The sequence below is a fragment of the Fonsecaea nubica genome (assembly GCF_001646965.1).
Source record: "Fonsecaea nubica strain CBS 269.64 chromosome Unknown Scaff110, whole genome shotgun sequence".
Taxonomy (NCBI): domain Eukaryota; kingdom Fungi; phylum Ascomycota; class Eurotiomycetes; order Chaetothyriales; family Herpotrichiellaceae; genus Fonsecaea; species Fonsecaea nubica.
Window position 1 is genome coordinate 82815 of NW_019173783.1, and position 21957 is coordinate 104771.

The 21957-nt window shown below is 53.3% G+C and overlaps 9 protein-coding genes across 9 annotated transcripts; 4 read left to right on the top strand and 5 right to left on the bottom strand.

Annotated features, from left to right (window-relative positions):
* Positions 1-1374: 1374 nt before the first annotated feature.
* On the top strand, positions 1375-2535 carry AYO20_10404 (hypothetical protein; the record flags this gene model as incomplete). Its single annotated transcript, XM_022648662.1, has 1 exon — positions 1375-2535. The coding sequence occupies one exon, from the start codon at positions 1375-1377 to the stop codon at positions 2533-2535; it is 1161 nt and encodes a 386-aa protein (XP_022495379.1).
* Positions 2536-2717: 182 nt separating this feature from the next.
* AYO20_10405 (hypothetical protein) lies at positions 2718-4449 on the bottom strand (the record flags this gene model as incomplete). The annotated part of the gene is made up of 3 exons (XM_022648663.1): positions 2718-3632; positions 3690-3991; positions 4059-4449. 3 exons carry the CDS (start codon positions 4447-4449, stop codon positions 2718-2720), a joined length of 1608 nt encoding a protein of 535 aa, XP_022495380.1.
* A 564-nt stretch (positions 4450-5013) lies between these two features.
* On the bottom strand, positions 5014-8973 carry AYO20_10406 (hypothetical protein; the record flags this gene model as incomplete). The annotated part of the gene is made up of 7 exons (XM_022648664.1): positions 5014-5190; positions 5275-5318; positions 5368-5502; positions 5656-5806; positions 7694-8523; positions 8622-8713; positions 8810-8973. The coding sequence occupies 7 exons, from the start codon at positions 8971-8973 to the stop codon at positions 5014-5016; spliced, it is 1593 nt and encodes a 530-aa protein (XP_022495381.1).
* Positions 8974-9637: 664 nt separating this feature from the next.
* AYO20_10407 (40S ribosomal protein S6-B) lies at positions 9638-10582 on the bottom strand (the record flags this gene model as incomplete). The annotated part of the gene is made up of 4 exons (XM_022648665.1): positions 9638-9899; positions 9961-10220; positions 10303-10359; positions 10439-10582. 4 exons carry the CDS (start codon positions 10580-10582, stop codon positions 9638-9640), a joined length of 723 nt encoding a protein of 240 aa, XP_022495382.1.
* A 329-nt stretch (positions 10583-10911) lies between these two features.
* On the bottom strand, positions 10912-12513 carry AYO20_10408 (hypothetical protein; the record flags this gene model as incomplete). Its single annotated transcript, XM_022648666.1, has 1 exon — positions 10912-12513. One exon carries the CDS (start codon positions 12511-12513, stop codon positions 10912-10914), a length of 1602 nt encoding a protein of 533 aa, XP_022495383.1.
* A 551-nt stretch (positions 12514-13064) lies between these two features.
* AYO20_10409 (hypothetical protein) lies at positions 13065-14096 on the top strand (the record flags this gene model as incomplete). The annotated part of the gene is made up of 1 exon (XM_022648667.1): positions 13065-14096. One exon carries the CDS (start codon positions 13065-13067, stop codon positions 14094-14096), a length of 1032 nt encoding a protein of 343 aa, XP_022495384.1.
* Positions 14097-14337: 241 nt separating this feature from the next.
* On the bottom strand, positions 14338-16660 carry AYO20_10410 (hypothetical protein; the record flags this gene model as incomplete). The annotated part of the gene is made up of 4 exons (XM_022648668.1): positions 14338-14364; positions 14419-16230; positions 16288-16513; positions 16581-16660. 4 exons carry the CDS (start codon positions 16658-16660, stop codon positions 14338-14340), a joined length of 2145 nt encoding a protein of 714 aa, XP_022495385.1.
* Positions 16661-17999: 1339 nt separating this feature from the next.
* On the top strand, positions 18000-19094 carry AYO20_10411 (hypothetical protein; the record flags this gene model as incomplete). The annotated part of the gene is made up of 1 exon (XM_022648669.1): positions 18000-19094. One exon carries the CDS (start codon positions 18000-18002, stop codon positions 19092-19094), a length of 1095 nt encoding a protein of 364 aa, XP_022495386.1.
* An 834-nt stretch (positions 19095-19928) lies between these two features.
* AYO20_10412 (hypothetical protein) lies at positions 19929-21072 on the top strand (the record flags this gene model as incomplete). The annotated part of the gene is made up of 3 exons (XM_022648670.1): positions 19929-20028; positions 20146-20858; positions 20944-21072. The coding sequence occupies 3 exons, from the start codon at positions 19929-19931 to the stop codon at positions 21070-21072; spliced, it is 942 nt and encodes a 313-aa protein (XP_022495387.1).
* Between the last annotated feature and the right edge of the window lie 885 nt (positions 21073-21957).

Sequence of the window (21957 nt, forward strand, 5' to 3'; positions counted from 1 at the left end):
GGACCCATCTTGTCATCATATACTTGTACTTTTACTTGTACTTTCACTTTTCCCAGGCCCTGCAAGTTAGTACTTGTACTTGTATATGGAAGTGGGTGATTGGCTGGAGTTAAGGGATTCGATATGTCCAATATCCATCTCGCCATTTAATATCCATCCTCGATCCTCCTTCCACCACCATCATGTACAAGTAGTGTCTTCAGGCCATTCCATTCCTACTCATACCTAGGCGTAATACACAGACGGGAGTTCAGTACACAGTACTGAGTACTGAGTAGCTCGTATGGGATGCTGCGAGTACGCGTGACTCGTGCGAGTCTGTAGGTACCGAGCGAGTAATGATGCGAGGAACGGTAACCTTGTCCATATCGAGGCAACATTCTCTTGCAGCTGTATCGTCCCCGTCGTCCCTACCAGCGAATTACGCAGTAAGGGCAAGTATTATTACAAGCTGTTGTCACGCCGTCTCATGCTGAGTAAGAACAGAAGTAACAATCCTCACTCGTCTTTCCTCGAAGTAGCCTTGATCCTGTCTTTAGCTTATTCCTGGCCTAATCCTACGAGTAATATATTCCTTCCTTTCCTTGAGGGTAATTTACATTACCTTACAAATACCATACGTGCTTACTTGGCCAAGCTTAGCTTAACCTTACTGAACCTTGTCCTCCTACTGCGCACTAGTGGCGATCTTGGCACCCACGCCAGCGCTAAACCCCATCCATCGGAAAGGGGATAGATCACTCCTCTATATCGACATTGTGGTTATTTTGACGTCGTTAACTGTTTTTTAACTGTCGTTAGTTCTAACAAGCACAAAACCAGTTTTTTTCCGTCTTTGATTTATCTTCGTGATCTCTCGGATTGTCGACTTCGGGGTTCGGCGGAGTTAAGATGGTCGTGCAGCACACACACATACACACATACTGACGTACAGAGAAAGAAGAGAGGGACGGGAATCGGAGTCGGAGGAATTCATTCAGCAGCCCTTCTTAATTGATTCCCAGAACAGGGGGAGAAGACAGGATAAGGAGGAGAAAAGAGAGCGAGAGACACACGGAGAGAGGGTGTGTGGATGAGGCGGACAAGGTGATGGTGCACATAGATACATCCATTCAAGCAAAGGTATAAGAATTCCCTTTTCCTCCCTTCTCGTTCTCTGTCTCCCCTTCTCCGTCTTCCGTCGTCCCTCCTAGCGTTGCTCTCTCTCACCTTGTCTCCCAACCGTTCTCGGGAAACCCCTTTGAGTGGGCTGCAAAAACAGGAGAGATAGTGGAACGAAACTGTCTGTATCTCTCACTCCTCACTCTCACTTATTACACACCCATATACACCCACCCATACACCCACCTACACACACAGACAGTATACACCACAATGTCCATCCCACCGACCCACCGCGCCCTGCGCCAGGAAGTCTACGCCGAACCCCCCACCGTGCAACACATCCCCACCCCGCAAGTGACGCCGGGGTCGGCGGTGCTGCGTGTGCTCCAGGCCTCGGTCATCAGCTACACCAAGGACATCTACAACGGGGTGCGACGGTACCCGTACCCGACGCCGCTGACGCTGGGACAGACGGCGCTGGCGCGGGTGGTGGCGCTGGGACCCGACGCCACGACCCTCCGCGTCGGGGACCTGTGTTTCCTGGACGTGACGATCCGGGGCCGCGACGACGTCGACCGCGCCGCGGGCGCCACGTTCCTCAGCGCCATCGCCCATGGCAACAGCAGCGCAGCGGCCAAGTTGTTCCGCGACGCCTGGCGTGACGGCACCTACGCCGAGTACGTGCGGTGGCCGCTCGAGAACTGCTTCGCGCTCGACGAGGACAAGCTCCTGCAGAAACTCGGCTACCAGCTCGGCAACCTCATGTTCATCCCCAAGATGCTGGTCGCGTACGGCGGGCTGGGCCCGCTGTGCGTGGACCTCAAGCCCGGCGAGACCGTCGTCGTCAGCCCCGCGACGGGCGGCTTCGGCTCCGCCGCGGCGCACCTGTGCCTGGAGCTGGGGGCCGGCCGGGTCATCTGCATGGGGCGCAACGAGGAGATCCTCGCGGACCTGAAAAGCGCCGTCGCGCCGGAAAAGCGCGCGCGGGTCGAGACCGTCCCGCTGACAGGAGACTGGGAGGTCGACCTGAAGGCGCTCCAGGCCCTGGGCGGCGTCGTCGACGTCTTCTTCGACATCTCCCCGCCCGCGGCCGCCGACTCGAGACACCTCAAGGCCGGGGTCTTCGCCCTCAGGCACGGCGGCAGGATGTGTCTCATGGGTGGCGGCAACCATGACGTCGTCCTGCCGCACGGCGTGCTGATGCGCAACGACATCACCGTCAAGGGGAAGTGGATGTACGAGCCCACGGACGTCAAGCGGCTCATTGCCCTGGTCGAATCTGGGGTGGTCAAGCTGCACAGAGACGAGGACAGTGTCAATCCACTGGGCGCAAGAGTCGTGGCCAAGTTCAAGTTGGAGGAGTGGGAGCAGGCGTTCGATGCGGCTGAGAAGCAGGGCAGGAGTGGCGGTATTGTCGTGATCGAGCCGTGATGGCCGCATGGTCGCATGTTAGAATTGGTGACCATGGTGTATGTATGCGTGCATGATCTTGTAACATGTGCCCAACATGGTCCTTGACGTTCGAGATTCAGTGGACGGAAAAGTGCCATACACCGGACTAGACACTCTCAATCTAGCCCGAGTATACTAGCTCCAGTAGAGCCATCAACGTGTCAGCTGTGTTCTTCCTCTCTCTGCCGTCTTTGATGCCTCTCAATCTCCTTGTCCCACCAGACACGGTATTCGTCGATCCACGCGTCGAGGAAGAAGAACCTCTTGAGGCTCTTGACCGTCTCCTTCCAGCGCCTGGCCGGGGGATGTCGGCGGAGGAGCTCGTCAAAGACCTCGGCCTGTTCGTCGGCGGTCAGGCCGATGCGCTCGGTGCTCTTCTCGACGACCAGGATGGCGACCCCCCACATGGCGTAGTCGGGCTTGGCGCCGTCGAGCGCCATGAACGAGTCGGCCGTCTTCTTGATCCGCCGCCGCAGGTTGACCAGGAACTGGCCGTAGAGTTTCTGGCTCTCGTTGCGGTCCGGCTGCTCCCGCAGCACGAACAGCCAGCAGAAGATGCAGATGCTCCGTTCCAGCGGCGAGACGGTCGTCCGCGTGATCAGCGTCATGAGGTCGACCGACACGTGGTAGATTTCCTCTGTCGTGGCGCGTTTGGTCAGAGGGGTCTCCTGGGCCATGTGGGCGAGCCGGCACAGCAGTTCGATGATCTGCGTGGAGATCCTCCCCTCGAGGGCAATGTCGCTGAGTCCGTGGGGCAGGGTCGCGATCTCTGTGCACAGTGCGGGCGAGAACGGGTGCTTGGGGTAGGTCAGTCCGGATTCGGGCTTGACGGCCTCGGCCGACGCCGCCTGCATACGTTGCAGCGCAAATGAATACAATGCTTCGGTGCTGGAGGGGAGCTGCCATTTAGCATCTTTCAAACGACAGGGCGAGAGGAGCCAGCTGAGAACATACCCTGCCAGGTTATATTTCGTCTGGCGGTCAAAGTTGCCGTGCTCCAGTCCACCACGGAGCGAAACCAGCGTGTGGAGGCCTTTGAGGTGGGTTGATGCGTGATCGTCGTGACCGGCGAAGAACTACCGAGGAGTCAGTATCAGTCTCTCCCGGGCCAGGACAGAGGGTTCAAGACAGACATCCGCAGCTATCAAACATATCACAGTGTGGATGGTGGTGTCCGAGGTCGAGATCTCCTTTGACTGAGAAAGCGTTCGATGGAGTTTCCCCAGGACGCTGGAACGGAGATGTGCAAAGTGCACACCACCGGGCACGAGGGCGTTGGGACCAGCAGGGTTGGTATATCGTGCCATGGAGAGGATGAGGGCCTCGAAGAGCATGTCCGATTGCAAGGCCAGGGGGAAGAGTGTGCCGGTCAGCCAGTTTTTGCCCGAGTCGTCGGCGTAAAGTGATGCATTCATGGCGGCGTAGTCTTGGAGGACTGGTTGGAGGAGACCCATCAGCTCTAATATACAACTGGGGCATGTTTCAAACCGTGTGGCACTCACAGAAATCGGCCGCCCATTCGATCTGTCCAGTCTGAGGGGTGGGAAAGGACGCAAATGGATCCCTGCGATGGCCACCCAAGGCATATTGAACGGACAACTTGGGAAGACGTCGCCTTCTCAGCAACGCGTAGATGATGTCGTCGGTAACTTGCTGACCGTCTCGAGTATCGGCAGCGTTCCCCGCCTGAGCCAACAACTCCGAGTCGACCGTGACGGGCGTAGAAGTTCGAATGGGATGGCGCGCGTGCCATTGTGCTGCGGTCGGGTGTGATGATCGAGGCGTCGAGGGTTTGGCCCTGTTGACTCTGCGACCGCGATTGACGAAAGCGTTGATCTGCGAGCGTTTGCGGGCGTCGCGCATGTCGTCCAGGTCATTGTAGGTGATGAACATGACGGGCCAGCCTCAGCCTGTTTCAGGGGAGCATGTGGTTAGCCAGTCACTCCCTCTACCCCGAAAAGCAGCCCTATATGCGGAGCCCAGGGAGGTTCGGGAACCCAGGGAAGATGGAGGCACCAGAGGTGAGATCTGATTAGCAAGATAGACAGAAGCGCCCAAGGGGATTCAAGGGGGTTGGAACAGATTCCTCGGGATTTTTCCGACGTTGGGGCGGGGCGAGCCTAGTGAGTCTTGCCTAGTGAGTCTTGGGGGTTTTGGTATAAAAGTAGGCATTATTATTATGTTTTGTTGATAAAAGACTTGACCAGGTTAGAAGGCTTGGGTAACTCCACCATCCCCATACAGCTCTCCTCCATTTACAGAGTTATAGCAAACTATATCTCGACTGCCAACTGATGTTCTTCCAACATCTCCTTTAGACCAGCATGCCCTGATCCCTCCCCCGTATCTTCTTCGCCTTGCTCATAGTATCCTGGTCCCTACGGAACAGACGTTTGGTAACAGCCTCCCCCACGCATGCTGGGAATTCGCCGTAGCAGAAAGAGCCACCGTCGGTGGCTACACAGTAAGACAGAACCGGGCATTGGGAATCGTCGGTGCAGGGCGTGGGGGTGCTGAATTGATCTGTTGGTAGACAGACGCCATCGCCGTCAGTTCCACAGCCGGAGATGCGAGAATAGCAGGTGCAATCTGTCGTGCCATCAAGGCTGATACAGTCGGAACTGCTGGTACAGGCTTCGAAATTTCTATAGAGAGTCATTTGAATGCTGCGCTAGACCCGCCGCCACGGAGTGGGCAGAGCGGAAGAAGTACACTTACTCTGAGCAGACAGGAGATGGCGCAGCGCTTGTCGTTGTGGTCGTCTGATAAAGTCAGCATGCATTCTCATTGATAGGTCCAGCCAGCACTTACCGTCGTTGTCGTTGTAGTTGTTGTTGTGGTGGTAGTACTTGGGGTAGTGGTCGGAATGGTGCTTGTGGTGGTGGTAGTAGTGGTGGTGGTGGTGGTCGTCGTCGTCGTTGTGGTGGTAGATGGTGTGATCGTTTTCTAAAGACGAACGTCAATCTTCAGACACTTATATCGCAGACAAGTTTACCATACCGTGCTGGTAGGGATGCTCTCGATACACGAGCAGAGGGTCGAGACTATGGCAGATGCTTCAGACAACAAGGTCGAGAAGAGTGCAGCCTTGGGATCAACGGATGTTGACGTTGACCTTGTCGTCGTAGTAGAAGGAGGCTTGGTAGTCGAGGTAGATGGAGGTTTCACCGTTGTTGTTGATGGAGCCTTTGTGGTCGTTTTCGTTGTCGTCGTTGTCTGGAAGTGTCGCTTGGCCTTGACTGGAGCTGAGCTGACCAGTGTCACAGTCGTGACCACCGTCGACGGTGGGTAATGACTGGTGCAATAGGACTGAGCGGGAGCATATCCGCGAAGAGGTGCGAGCAGTGCGTAAATTCCACTAGAGCAGACCGAGCCAGACGCTGCGACGGTCGCAACCAAACAGGAAAGCAGCAGAAGGAAGGACTTCATGTTGGAAGGAGACAATAGTGGCAAGATCAAAATGACAATGACCTAGCTGTACTCACGAAAGGGAATGCACAAACAAGAAGGATGGGTAGCGCTGCCTCTTTAGATTTTATAGCTCCCCTCTCATCAGTACCCTCAAAAGGGACATGGGAGACGTATGGGCATCTCAAAAACCCCATGTCGATCTCAATTTCTGAGTGAGGAGTGATCTTCATTGGTGGCTTCAGCCCCAAAACCGGCTGGGCTGAACCTCCTATCCATGGGTTCGTTGTTGCCACCGAATCAGTGATTCTGGTGCTGGTCTTGCGACGCATCTGGCCCAGCAAGGCTCGAAGACCGTCGTGACATAAACCTCCAGCACAAAGCTGTGACACTAGGTTCTTGCTACTTCACCCATCTCAAAGAGGAAGGCCACGACCGTTTTTCCAGGTCGAGACCAAGCTGGACGAACAACGGGATCCCACTAGTGCTCAGAACAGGAGGCGTTGTCTGCGCCAGTTCCCCTCCTGGCATGGACTCGGGCCGCTTAAAATCTCCATCGGGAACCGTATACGAAAAGAGGGTTCCCAACGAACAGGACTATGGCCATGAGAATACGGATGAGGATGAAGCCGAAAAGAATCATGTCAGGGACAGAGTCCGGCGCTCACCTGCCGTCCAGTGGGAACTGCAAACAGAGAGGATCTAGACGCCATGGTGTAGGAATATGAGGTGCAGCCTTGAGTGAACTTGTCCATATTCATGTGTGGCGTTTCTCTGTGCCTGCTTAGGCGAAGTTTGTAACCGAGTCCGTCTGGGAGATGATGGAGGAATCAGGGATCAACATGGACGGTCGACGACGTTGAGCTGCGTTTGGCTGCGCCCGTTTGATAAAAGGCGAAGCTCTGGACCAGCCACTAGCGGCCTTGGCATTGAGCTTAATTTTGTGGCTGGCTGAAGCATTTCTCATGCCGCATCCACATCCCCGAGTAACAGAGCATCTTCTTGTACCCAACGTGACAACCTCTCGCTCGATTCATGTGGTGATGATGTATGTGCGTCAAAGTCTCCTTAAATGCCCGTCCCATTTCCAACGCAGAGAACCACAAAGATCCACTTGAAATCGTCTGCACCACTTCCCTAAAGTAGTACTCCCCTTTTACATCAACTAGAAGCATCGATAGTTCCAACGCCCCTCCAACCCCTGCTTCTCTTCACAAGTTTGTCCTGGCTGTTTCTGACGGCCTGTATATACAGTCCAGCCCAGCTGTAGCTAGGCCATGGGCCGTGGCTTGACCATTGCTTGAATTGTTTGCGTCCAGGGTAGGACATCGAAGCTGAGGAGGAATAACTGCCCTTGATTATTCCTTCTCAAATTATCCAAAAAGGTACAACTCCAAATCGACCCTTGGCGATCAGAAATATCCATTCAGTGGCCAGGAGACCGTGTGGAAAGTTCTGTATCCATAGTAATAAAAAGAAAGGGACTGGCTTCCAAACATAGTGAAGACAGGCAGTACATCTGGGTATCAACGTCTTGAAGGAACGGGCAGCCTTGCATGTCTAACGCCTTCTGCAACATTAATCTTGCAGACATCTTGGAACATCGACTGGTGAATATTTCTGGAATGCTCCATCCGTCCATCCGTGCACGACTGTTGCGGCGGCAGTTTAATGTGTGCGAATCGTGGTCTCCGGGCTATGACACCGGATTGTTGAACAAATAACTCACGCTTTCGCCATTGTGCGTCCGCCTGATGGCCTCCGCCAGGACGGGAGCAATGTCAATAAACTCGAGCCTGCATCCCTTCTGGCCTTCAGGAACCCTGAGAGCTTCGATCTTGTCCTCGCTGACCGGGACCGTATTGGTCATGACCAAGCGGCTCAGCGACGAGTTTCGCAGAGTCTCGACGGCTTTCCCTGACAAAATACCATGAGTGACGAGCGCAACCACATCCTTCGCCCCGTGTTTGATCAGCGTATCGGCGGCTTTTGCGAGTGTGCCACAGGTATCTGCCATGTCGTCCACCACAATGGCCACTTTATCTTGCACCGTGCCCACCAGCGTCATTCGCGAGACTTCGTTAGGCCGGGATCGTTCTTTGTGTATCAAAGCAAATGGCAAATCGAGTTTGTCGGCCATGGATGTGGCTCGCTTGGCTCCCCCAGCATCCGGGCTCACAATGACACACTCCTGCCTTGGTCCGTTCACCTCCAAGCCGGTCTCGCTCGCATGCATGAGGTTTTCCCGAATCCATTTGACACTGTTAGGCTCTGCGTAGAGATTGTCCACTGGCACGTTGAAGAAGCCTTGAATCTGCGAAGCGTGCAAGTCCATGGTAATGACATGGTTGCAGCCCGCCGTCTGAAGCATGTTTGCCATGAGTTTTGCCGTGATGGGAGCTCGCGACTTGTCCTTTTTATCTTGTCTCGCGTAGGGGAAGTTCGGTAGGATGGCGGTGACACGGCGGGCGGAGGCGGTCTTGCAGGCGTTGCAGATGATGAGCAGTTCCATCAGGCCGTCGTTGATGTCGTTTGGTCGGGTCGATTGAAGGATGAAGACTATTTCACCATGAAATTAGGCTCCTGCACACCAAAGACCCCAGAAAGGCACGAATTCAGGAACAACTGTCCCGCAGCAAAGGGAATGAATGCCGTACCATCTTCGTCTCTGACCGACTCGCCGATCGTGACACTGGTCTCTTGGTTCGAGTATTGCAACACCATAATCTTGACGAGCTCGATACCCAGTCTGGGACACACAAGAGCACAAAAGAGTCAGCTTCGCCTAGAAAATGGACCCGACTATGCCACCCAAGGGACTGCATGGAGGGTAGGTAGCGAATACCTTTTGGCGACGGCATGCGCCAGCTCCGGGTGACTGTTCCCAGTCAAGAGCTTGATCGAGTTTGACGCCATGGCTTCGGAGGAGTGTTGAGGAGATGCGATCACCGACGAAGCATTCTGAAGAGCAGTAGCAAGGGTAGGAGGAACAATCAAGTCTGGTGGCATGGGATTTAAAAGTTAAGCTGATTCCGAAAAATTTACTGGGTAAGGATTCCCCGCGAGACTGACTCAGGCGCCGTTGGTTGGCGGCGTGGCGGGGCACTTGGGGTTGGGTAATTTGCAGCGCTGTCACTGGTCTTCCACCCGTGGGCAATCCTGGGCGTTCCGAGTTTTGAATCAAGTCACAAGAGATCGATCTTTGAGAAAGAAGAGGTAATACGGGGCAGCACGGTGAGGTCAAATATCATGGAAAGGAAAGACATGACGGGGCAAGTAAAGGGGGCACAGAGTAGTACCGGCATGAGAAGTGCCACCCAACAGGTCATATTCAGTCTTTTCTTCTGCCAGGTTAACCCTTTTTCACCTGATCTATCTCTCCCAGGCCGCTTGCGAGACAGGATTTGGAGACGAGTTTCCCATCAGTGTTTGAAACGACACCACACATCCTGTGCTGTGCACAACTCTCCCCAGTCTCACAAGCCATCCCTGACCTTCAACCCCTGAGGCTATCAGTCGCAGGATGGCATTTCTTGCCTCGCCTCCGAGTTCCATCACATCAGACCTTGTCGCCAATAAGCCCAGCTGACAACCTTCAAATTTCATGCGTTGGTCGCCGTAATACGCATAGAGCTATTGTGAAAGCGGTATCCTGCTAGATTGGTTCGCGCGTCTACTCCTTCCTCATCGAGGAGGCACGTCTCTTCCTCAACTCGGTCCTCTTCTCACGTTCCTCATGCACACGCTTGGCCAACAACTGAGCATACTCGTTCGCAGCGTCTTTGGCGGCCTCGGCGCGTCTTCTCTTGAGTGCGATTCGGTGTCTCTTGTGTTGCATGCGTTGGGGAGTGACAAGTCTCTGAATCTTCGGGGCTTTGGTGTAGGGCTTGGCACCCTCTTTCTTAGGGACGACTTCGCGGCGGATGACGAATTTTCTGTACAATCATGTTGGCAAATGTCGGTGTAGTGGTGAGCTGTTTGTATCAAGACACATACCTGACATCATCTTGCTTGGTCAAACCAAAGAATCTCCGAATCTTGGTGGCTCGCTTGGGACCCAGGCGCTTGGGGTTGACCACATCGGTGAGACCGGGAATCTCACCATCACCCTGCTTGACGATAGAGAGAGCGAGGACGGCGAGATCCTGACCGACAATGCAGCCACGGACAGACTTGCGCTTGCGTTCACCGGTTCGTCGGGGTCGGTAGCAGGAGTGGCCGTCGGCAAGGAGGAGTTTGACACGGGTAGGGAGCATCTGTTATGAACAAGTCTCAGCGAGGATTCTTCGTCGAGTTTTCGCTGGCGCTTTCACCAAGCTAAGGGATGGCAGCACGTACAACACCCTGCTTCATGGGAAAGCCTTGCTTGTCATTACCACCGGTGATGCGGAAGATCTGTCTCGCACAATATCCGTCAGCAACTCTTTCATTCGCAATATATAGCGAGGAAACAGATATGACAAGATGACCATACATAGCCCTTCCATTCATCTCCTAGACTGTCACCTGGGACTTCGTTGCCCATGCGCTTCTCCATGAAGACGCGCAGCTTGCGGTCATCTTCGACTTCGATCAACTTCTGCGACCCGTTGGCCGGGTAGGAAATATTCAACTTCATCTTGTCGACGATACGCTGATCAGGACTGTCAAGACTGAGGAGAGCCCTGACAGGTACCAGCAGTTGAGAATTGGCAAAGAAAAGATAGAAGTGTTGGCTGTAAACGCTTCACAAGTGTAAAGTTCAATCCACGCAGGATAATTTCCTCTGTGCGATTTCCCGCCAAGCTTTGTCTCGCTAGGCCATAGATGGCTTAGTTCAGAACAAATATTACTACGCACAATCCCTTTTCCCATATGCTAGGCGCTTCCTCGAACCATTCGACAATGGCTGAATTATTGTAGATTCTGGGGCACTCTGCCTTGTATAAGTCTTGATATGTACTTTGTCTAGATAGCGACACCATTTGCCTGTCCAGCCCCGTTTCCATTGCGCAACTTTTCGAGCTCCAAATATCTTTTTTCTGCTTCCTCAATAGTCCTAATATTCGCTCCCAGCTTGTTCATTGTTTCAATCCACTCATCCTCCTCGACACTGTCAAAGACAATTCCTCCGCCAGCCTGCAAATATGCAACGCCGTCTTTCACCACCATCGTGCGTAGTGCGATGCAAGTGTCCATTGCCCCTTCATCTTCAATCTTTGATCCGTCGAGTGACACATGGGAGAAGCCGAAATACCCTACCGCACCGGCATAGACACCTCGCTTCTCCTGTTCTAGTTCTGCAATGAGTTCCATAGCCTTGACCTTGGGAGCCCCCGAGACCGTGCCCGCGGGGAAAATACTTCGAAAAGCGGTGAAGCGGTTCTCGCCTTCTCTTAACACACCTGAAACCTGACTGACGAGATGCTGAACGTGGCTGAACCGCTCCACCACCATGAGTCGGTCGACACGAGTGGACAAGGGGTCACAGACTCGGTTGATGTCGTTGCGGGCCAGATCCACCAGCATGACATGCTCGGCACGGTCCTTGAGGCTGTTACGCAGTTCCTCGGCCAGTTGCTCATCTTCTTCAGGGCTTTGACCTCTCTTGACCGTGCCGGCGATGGGATGGGTTATAATACGGCCAGCCTCTTCTTTTACTAGCAGCTCTGGCGACGCACCAACGATGCTGAAGTCCTCGCAATCGATGTAGAATAGGTACGGCGAGGGGTTGACTGTTCGTAGATGCCGGTAGATATTGAACGGATGGAGCGTAGTAGGGCGTGATATACGGTGGGAAGGAACCGCCTGAATAATGTCTCCCTTGGTCACATGCTTCTTAAGCCGGGTGACGTGCGCCTCATATCCTGTCTTGCCAAAGTTCGATTTAGAAGGTTGATTGAGAGCTATGGGTGGTTGGTATGGCAGGGGTATGTGTTCCCCCTGCAGGAGTGAAACTGTTCTGTTTAGTGTTGCGCATGCTTTATCATACGCTGTTTGCAGGTCGGAAGTCGACTCTGATGACGGTACCCGCAGGTATGTGATGACCTTGCAGACGTTGAAGAAGTGATCAAAAGCCACTATTGTGTCGTAGAGCATGAAGAAGCTCTCGGGCAGCTTTAGGACGTCCTTCATAGGACGGGCCGTCTTGGGCTCAAAGTATCGGACACAATCATAACCAACATACCCAATGACCCCTCCGGTCAAGGGCGGGAGTCGCAGGGAGGGCACGGTCGCGACTCTGTACTGCGAGAGCTCCTGCTCGAGTCGTGGGAGCGGATCTTCTTCAGGTCCATGGCCTGGGCCGGATTTGATGACTTTGAGGGGATTCGCCCCGACAAAACTATACCGACCAATTGTCCCGGTAGTTGCCGCACTTTCGTACAGAAACGAGAGCTTCGATCCCTCTGATACTTTTAAATATGCTTGTGTGGGAGTAAAAAGGTCGGCGGGGATTTGAGCGCATAACGGTACGAGATTCGGAGGGAATTTGGATGATCGGGACTTGGAGAGAATGGAGGAAACCTCCTCGAGGGAGGGTTGAACTTTTGCCTGGTATATGTGAGCCATGAAGTGAGATGGAAGGGGTTCGTGAGAGCAGGAAGTACCATGGAGCAAAACCACAGACTGAGGGAACCAGAGGGGATCTTATGTCCTGTCACTGGAACAACGGGGCATATCGGATCAAAGCCACCAGTTCTTCAGGCTCGCCGTTTATGACAAGCTATCTCTCGGAGAGTAGGATTTTCATTACTCTGGCCGTACAGGAGGATTTGCGGTAAGCAAAGTTGACCATGGAATACGCGTGGGACTGGCGTGAGAGTCACCGCTGTCTTTTAGTTTTGGAGCGAAGCGTGCAAGGAGGAGTCCGGCACATCGTCGGCGGAAATGATTAATCGACAAGTGACACCCCACCTGGTTCCTCCTCCAATAATCTATCAACGACCAGCCACTCAAACACCAGCCACAACTACTTGTACAGCGGCACATGCGCATTCTTCGCATCACCGCCCACACCATATTCTGCCCAGCTGGCAGGCTGCGCTCATTCACTTTTCCAACACTCGAGGAAATCATTTACTCGTACTCGGTGTCGCACATGTCACAAACGTTGCACAATTATGTCCCTGGCCAACAATCAAGCTGACGGCGCCGCCACTCCATCCCCAACCCGCCCTGGTTCAGCCTGGACAAACACTTCTCTTTTTGCTGATTCCGCCATTAGTATGCGGACCCGATCACCAGCTCCTCTCGAGAAAGAATTGATTTCTTCGCAGCCTGGCGAAACGGAAGACGATTCTGCGATCGCTGACCGTCTCAATGGTCTAGTCTCTGAAATTTGGGCGTGCGAGCAGGATGCAGCGATTCGAGGTCAAAAGAGACGGAGGATCGAGAAAGCCATGGACGAGATTGAGGCTGCATTGGAGGAGGAGGAATCGCTGGCCAGCGGAGACAGCGATTGCAAGACAACACATCAAAGTCAATCCGCACCGTTACCTCTGCCTGATACGTCGAGTGCCACAGAGGCTGATCTTGAGCTCATTCGCGTACACCTGACCTCCACGGTTGACTCTATGCGCATGCGACAGCAGGAACAACGACATTTGCACCAGCTGACAGTCGAAAAGCTCGAGGCAGTTGCGCAGCGCTGTATCCAACAAGAGCGGCGCGTGCGAGAGTTCGCCGAAGAGATAGTCACCCTCAGGAAGCAGAATCGCGAACTGACCCAGTACAATGACAGTCTCCGAACCAGACTGAGGGAGGCCCAATCCGAATTAGCCAGGAAGGAGACAGCGGTGAAAGCTATGTCGAGCGCAGTGTCCGGTCTAGAAGGATGGATTAATGGTTCCCCAACACCAGACCGACCCTCTCAATCCCGGAAAGTTGTCACCAGAGGCCGAGGCAGGTTTCGTGGGCGCTACTATGTGGAGGAACCAGTTGAATCTCGCGGCCACTCTGGGTTCGACGGGGCTCCCGATGCGAGGGCCTTGCAGGAGGGTGTCACGGCGTGGCTTAGAGGTTTCCGTGATGTGGAGGAAGAGTTGAGATCGTCACAGACCGCCGCGAAAGTTCCTCCTGCAAAGGACTTCAAAACTATCCCTGAGGACAGTGATAATGAATGGGGTGAATTTGAGACAGCGACTGGAGTCTGATTAATGAGGGTCAGAGGGTTACTGGTGTTGCCCAACCTTGGAAAGTGCCAGTCTTCATTGCTTCCACCTGTATGTTCATTACACCCGGTTTTAATATCTCTTTGACCATAGCGTTCGATTATCCAGGAGAGCGCCAGCAACAATTGGACATGCACCAAAACCCTGGATGTTGATGGTCATACATATTAGTAGTACATCGAGTCTCAAATCTAGCTGACGCTGGCTAGCGCAAGGAAGATTTTCATCGTTGGAAATGCATGAGAGCAACCTGAACATGTGAGCGCGCAGCACGATGGAACTGGGCGGGATGAACGATGCTTACCTGAGATCCTAGGCCAAAAGCGAGCCTTTTACTCTGGCCATCCCAAGCCAATGTATGATAATTCGGGTGAATCGTATCGAGGTCAACACTCGAAGAGTTACCAGTGCTCAGAATGTCATCGTCCTTAAGCTGAGCGCCCCTCCATAAGTTCTGTTCGTCCTTCCAAGTTGCCATCAGGTTGTGGCTATGCTCGGCGTTCCAGATGCGAGCAGTATCATAGCTGGCTCCTGCCAAGCAGAAGCCATCGGGAGAATACGATAGCGTCATGATAGGCGAGCCATGTCCGATGATGAGTTTGCACACTGACGTTAACGAATTGCTCACCATATCGTACTGCCAAACTTTGATAGTTCCATCCATGGAGGAAGTTGCAAACTCGTGTCTCCACGCGGGAAGCGACGTGCCGGGGATGCGATGCCGGACTTCGAGGCCTGTAATAGGTGAATCATGTGCGCCTCTTCTGAACACGTTCTGGGCTGGCATCCATAGGGTACCAGTGTCGGCGGACGCAGCAAACAAGATGACCTCGCTTTCCCCATGCCTGGTGCCCTGCATGGTGCACCTGATGAAGGTCCATTGGTCTTCCTCGCTGACATCCGAAGTCCACTTCCGCTCGATCGCGATAGTGTTCCGCTCGTTCGCGATAGTTGTGAAGATGCGACAGAGGTAGACTGCGTTCTCTCCCGCAGCGCAAACAATGCCAGCTCCGTCAACAAATGTACTATCCAAATCCACAAGTATTTCGGGGACAAGGACCGATGAAGGTTCGGCAGGGCCGGATAATCGAGATAGATCCCAGAGGAGAATAGAGGAACCGCCGCCCTGGGAAGGGTTCGTAGTTTCAGCGTCATAAGGAGCAAGGCCGAGCAAGCGCGAGCCTTGTTGAAGCCACAGCAGAGAGGCGATTGCTCTTTGCGATGCCGGTAGGGCCTCGAGCATAGAATGGTCTTGACCATCAAACATATGTATCTGCCCGAAGCGGGCGCTGAACGTAGCAACCGCAAGCAGTTCCCCATTCGGCTCCCATGCCATTGAACTGATAGACTTTTCATCTCTCGATTCTAACAGCTCTTGAAAGTTAGGTGATCCCACGGCGTCTGAAGCTTGGTCGGCAGCCGTCCAGAACCCACAAAAATCATCCCCCATTGCTGTCAGTAGGTTATCGTCTCCAGGTCTCCATTGGATTCGACTAATGGACTTGGGTATTTCAGAGCCAGGATTGGGGGGTAGCTCAAGGATGGTAGTGGATGCGGAAAGATTTGCAGCTTTGGCAGGAGCAACTTGAATACCGACACTGTGCCCCCTGGCTAGAGTATGGAGAGTCGGCAGCACGATCTCAAAGTGTGGTTCATGGTTGTGATGATCTGCGGCTAGAGAATCTTCATCAATATCCATACGCTCATCAGTCTTGATACCATTAGTAAGTGGGCCGCTCTCCTCAGCTCCCGGCTCGGTGGCAGACGGAGATCTGGCATCGGCATGAGAGACAAGGTGGCCGTTCAGCATGTCCACGTCCATGGCGGATGAATGAACGTGTCGATTTGCAGATGCCGAAGGTTTGCGCGCAACGCTTCCATTTCGTTCTGAGCTAGGTGCTGTCTTCCTGCCTCGTTTGACAGCCGGTTGGGCGGCCAAGGCTTCCTGAAGACCGTTCGTCATGCCATCGCGAGGTTGTCTTCGGGGATCCGTGACGGACTCGATTGGTGAAGGTGCTGAAATGATCGGCTCGTCAGGCCGTTCACGGGGGGGTTTCTCGCTCTCGGGGCCAAAGAAGAACATGGATGGATTGAGCTGTTTCGAAGGCCGGCCATTCTAAATCGGGGTTAGTGGGTGCACAATTCCTACCTGCAGTTGAGTGGGTTGGAATACCTCATCAATAGTGAGCGATAAGTGGTGATAGCGGAGACCTTTTTGCACAAGAGAAACCAGGGCGTGGCCTTGGACACATTTCGCAAATGGGAGGCTTTCTGCGTTGACATTCCAATCGCGTTGAAGCTTGACCGCCGCCTCAGCGTAGCCTATTAGGATTGGTTTAGTGCGTTCGTACGCAGCGGTGGATCCCGGGAACGCGGCCCTACCTGATTCCTGAAGATATCTGCGAAAATTCGTCAGTATTGCTTGGAACACCCCATAACAAGAGACAAGAGCAGACGCGCGCGCACCTCCATATAAGATAATTCAGTTGGTCCGAAGTCAGCGGAGGAGGCTTTGCACTGAATGTTGATGCAGCGTCGGTCTCCATGCCGACATTCCGCTTGAACTGCAGGCCGCCACTGAGTCGTTTTGTTCGTGTCCCAGTTTTGAGGAGTGTTAGTCGGCAAATCGCAGTCCACTGGACGGATAATGGAGATGCTCAGTCAACTGGACGACGGAGACTGCAGAAATGAGACGTGCGCAAGATGACCTAACTCCTCCCCGATGTCGTTAGAATTGTGAGAGAGAGAGTGGCGATGGATTGCGGGTGGGCGAAAATGAGAGTGAAAGCTATTAGTCGGGCGCAAACAAAATAATGAAACAAAGGTCCTAAGAGGTCTCGATCGTGGGTTAAATGTACAGGTCTGAAAGTAAAAAAGAAGTTTGGAGGCGTGCAGATGGGTAATGACCAATTCGCAATGGTTCTTGAAGAAGAGAAAGTGGTGATGGGAGATGAGTTTTTTGCGATGGGATGGGATGGGATGGACAGGGCAAGGTTGTCTGTCACTTTGTCACTTGTGAGAACCGAGAAAACACGCCTGCTAGCCACTAGAGGCCACTAGGCTGAGAGGCTGTTAGGGCGCTTGGGCCTGGGATATGTGGCAGCGGTTTGGGGGGGCTTTGGGGGGAGAACCCCTCTAACTACTTGGGGCCACTTCGTTAGTGGGTTTTGGGCGGAAGAGCCAAGCACTGTGTCCCTGGCACCCACCGGCAACCCCCAGGGAGTCAGGGACCCCCGCTTGGGACCAATCAATCACCTGCAGCTGGGCTATTCGAGTTTCAGGTGTGTCCAGCCTTTGCCCTACATTTACTGAAGTGCAGCCAACCTGCTCGTGCAACTTATCGTCTCCATCGACATGTCAGTGTATCTCGTGACAGCCGATGTCTGGGGCCACTGTCCAAGGAAAGAGGTCGAACCCAGTAAATGCCGATGCGAATGCTAATGGTGGTCGGTTATGAGGGACAAATATGATCAAATTGATATGACAGCTGTCGACAACCAGCCAGATACATCTTCAAGAATATCCTCCTGTGGTGTTCCTACGATAATTACGAGTACTCGGTCCATACATCCAGATCCCCACAGAATCGGTGTGGTCAGGATCGTTGCCTAAAGAAATCCAGCCACCAGTGCCACCTCCTCGTTCGTGCCCGTTGTAGTTAGCATCGGCTGCATGCGCTTCAGAAGTGGCTAGGTAACTAACTCCCTGCGCCTACACCTGCGCCTGAGCCTGAGCCTTGGGTTCAATCGACTTTTTGTTCCTGCATCACAATACGACCTCCATACATATTGCTGCCGACATCTCGACTGTCCCGTGTCGGTCATCAGCATCTCGGTCTTCTCTGGCAGCGTCGGGATGTGATTTGCGCCCTTCGATCCCTCCGCAATGGCCATTCGCATCAACCTCCCTCCTGTCACTCGGGTCCTGCTCGGGACTATTGTGTCCTTATCCTTCCTCTACAACATCGCGCGATGGAGGCTGTCAACAGATAATGCCAGTGTCGGCGATCCGACCACGACAAATCCACCTGTACGACCCATCGTCCCATACTTAGCCTTGGTTCCTTCACAATGTCTGTGGTATCCTTGGACGTTTCTCAGCGCAACCTTTGTTGAGCAAAATATTCTTACCCTCCTCATCAACGGCATCAATATTTTCTTTGGTGGAAAATACCTGGAAAGAGCATGGGGAACCCAGGGTTTTGTTTACGTTATCCTGATCTCATCTATAATACCCAACTTGCTGATGGTGCCAACCTACATCCTTTGGGGAGCCATCACGAGCAATCCTGAAAGAGCCATGACTCCCATCGCTGGTGGTATTTCGACACAGGCGGCCTTCCTAGTTGCCTTTAAGCAGCTCGTTCCCGAGCATACCGTCAGCATATACAGGGGCATGATCAAGATGCGTGTCAAACATTTCCCTGCAGTTTTCCTCGCGCTAAACACCCTCTCCGGACTGATCATCGGCACCGATGTTGGCCTTTTTCTCGCATGGTATGGATTGATAACAACTTGGACATACCTCCGCTTCTACAAGCGCCAGCCTGATCTGTCGGGATCGGGGACTGATGGCCGGGGCTTGAAGGGCGATGCCAGCGAAACGTTCGCCTTTGCAACCTTCTTTCCTGATGTCATGCAGCCGCCAATTGCCGCTTTTTGCGACCAGGTCTACATTTTGTTGTGTAATCTGAAGATATGCACGCCTTTCTCTGAGGAAGAAATCGCGACTGGGAATGAACAAGCCGCGGCAAGGGGGGAGGCAGGCCTCCCCAGTTTCAACAAACACGCCCGCGGCGCTCGAGGCATGAGCAAACGGGAAGAGGCCGAACGACGGCGCGCACTGGCCCTCAAAGCGTTAGATGAACGGCTCAATGCTGCAGCCAATCGAGCTCCCGTCCAGCCAACCGCGACGAGTGCGCCCGACTTGCCAAAAGGACAGGAAATGCTCGGACAGACCGACTATCGCCCAGATGAATGACTTTCTTCTATTGATTGGTTGCCCTCGGCGGAAATTAGATACTATACGAGTAATTCTTTCTGGGATGGGATTCTGGCTCCCTCTTTCTCCCTTGTCGAATTGTACCAGCATGTTGCAATGACATAGATCTACTACGAGTATTCACCTACGAGTACGAGCGTTCACTTCGCGGACAAGAAGAAGAGCATGTTCCGAGGCCAATCTCGGTCTTGACCTTTGGATATTATTTTGTTCTGCGATCGCGGCGAATTCCGAGCCAGTGGTTAAGCACAAACGCACACCAGCATCCGCCACGTCCAACATCCTGATGGTCCTCGGGTTCTATGTAACCCTGTGGTCAGTTCCCATGTTCGCCTCCCACAATTCCCCGTCTTCCGTTATCTCATCAACCAATCAATCATGCACGCGATCTACAAGTACAGCTTTGTACCCGTCCATCATGCTGTCACCATACTGATTACTTGCATTTTTGGGAAGAGCTTTTGCACAGTTTTCCTATTTTTGTTCCAGGCTCGACCCATGGAGTGCAGGTGCACGAATCACGCTCTGCGACTCGTCAAAAGCTCCAGCTCTCCCGCCTGGTCATCATTCCGTGGTGTGGAGAGCATGATGGATTCCTGCAGATGCGAGATCGACTTGCGAAGATACCCTGCCGACATGGTCCAGGCGAGAGGACCACGCCGAAGCTACTGCAGACATGCTCCAGCTATGTAAGCTGGTATATAAGGTCGCTCTTTCCCTCCAGGATGTCCAGTGCAAGGAAGCTTATTCTGTCGTTACTGCCATTGCAGCCTCGTGTCCCCCAACACCCGCAGGCCATAGACTCAATCCGACATGGCTTCACTAAAGTCTACCGCCTTCTTGCTTGGTCTAGTGAGTGCTGTCAAAGGCTCTCTATACGGCGAGAGCAAACAGAACCACACTTGCATCCTTGGTAAGTGAACATCGGCATCAGCCCCATATTCGACCTGTTGTCTTTCGAACAACTACGAGAAAATATCTCACCAATTGCTACCATCAGAACCTGCTGTTCTCTCCTGCTCTTCACAAGCTACTGCCGATCAAGTCGACACCTGTTGCACCGAAACCTTTGGGGGTCTTTTGCTCAGCACCCAATTTTGGAATACCTATACTGGTCTCGAAGCTCAAGGCCAAAAGCTACCACCCAATTCTTTCACGCTCCACGGACTTTGGCCGGACTTCTGCAATGGTTCATTTACGCAATATTGCGATTTGAGTCGTCAGTACGATCCTACTCCCGCGCCGAACACGACAAATGGCCTGCCGAACGGAACTGTGGTACCCGCTTATACGGGGCCGAATGTGGGCACGTTCCTCGAGCCCTTTGGACGATTTGACCTGTTGGCCTGGATGAACAAGTTCTGGATCAACCAAGGGGCGCCAAACCACGATTTCTGGGGCCACGAATTCTCCAAACATGCGACCTGTTACTCGACCTTTGACCTGCCTTGCTACGGGCCAGAGTACGTCGAACACGAGGACGTGGTGGATTTCTTCGAGACGGCCATCAAGTACTACAAGAGATTGCCAACATGGGAGTGGCTGAACGAGGCCAAGATTGTTCCCAGTAATAGCACGACCTATTCGTTGAGTGCAATTCAGGGACAGTTGGCCAAAAAGTACGGTGCGGTGCCGTATATCGGATGTTCAGGGCCAAGATATAATACGACGAAGGAGGGAATGGCAGCCAACAGCACTGACAGCGGGCGCACCGTCCTCAGCGAAGTGTGGTACTATATGCATGTGAGTGGCATTCCCCAGGACCGCCCCCCATAAAGGGAAATACTGCTTCAGGCTTTCATAACTAATGAATACTGCGTGTATCTAGGCCGTCGGACGTCCTCAAGACGGCAATTCCATTCCGGTCAATGCCACTGCTCCAGACACGAGCTGTGCAAAGGCCAAGGGCGCGATCCACTACTACGAGCCGACGCCGGGCTCGGTACAGGAAGACTAGATGTGATGTCGCATCTACATGCCCTGACTCAGGAGTATTTGGTATGCCTGAGATCGTACATAGTGGAGATTGAGACGGTCGCAATTGTACATAGCTGGGAAAATCTGCAAAAGAGGTGAGCGGAGGATCTCTCTATCATTAAACGAGGATCCAGTCAGAGCCACATGGCGAATTAATTAATGACACACTCCGTACAGACCCGGTTAGACGTACGAGTAGTGAATTACCCATTATGTACTCGGTTCTGTGACATCTTCCCAAATAGGTATTCATAACTCGTTCGTGCGAAGCGTTTGGGAGCCTGGCGATCATAATCATCGCAGGCAGAAAGTATGTGACGAATTCGCCCGGCGACACCATAGATATACTTCTACACCAGATATATATATATGTATATACGCATCTACGAGTTATTCTTCCAATGCTAATGCTTTCGGGCACGGAAATACAAGCAAGACTACAAGAAACACGTACGAATACTGAGGACTGAGTAACGCGGTCCCTGACAACCGACCTACCTATCTACCTATCTACCTAGTACATAGGACCGAGGACTTGGTACCTGGTACCCAGGTACCAGGTACTGCCTAGTACATACAGTAGGTAGTGTTCCACGAGTCCTCTACCTGTCGACGGAATTCAGAATCCTCACCCACCTCACTTTCACCCACACACACACACACACACACACACACACACACACACACACACACACACACACACACCCCCCCCCCTTGACAATCCTCATTCGACACTCAAAACACCACACTTAACCATCACCATGCACCTCACCACACTCGCCCGCCTGCCCCCCCAACAGGACACCACGGCCTCCCCGACGTCTCGTCGCGCATCTCCCGCGCACGCCAAAACCACCGTAGAAAC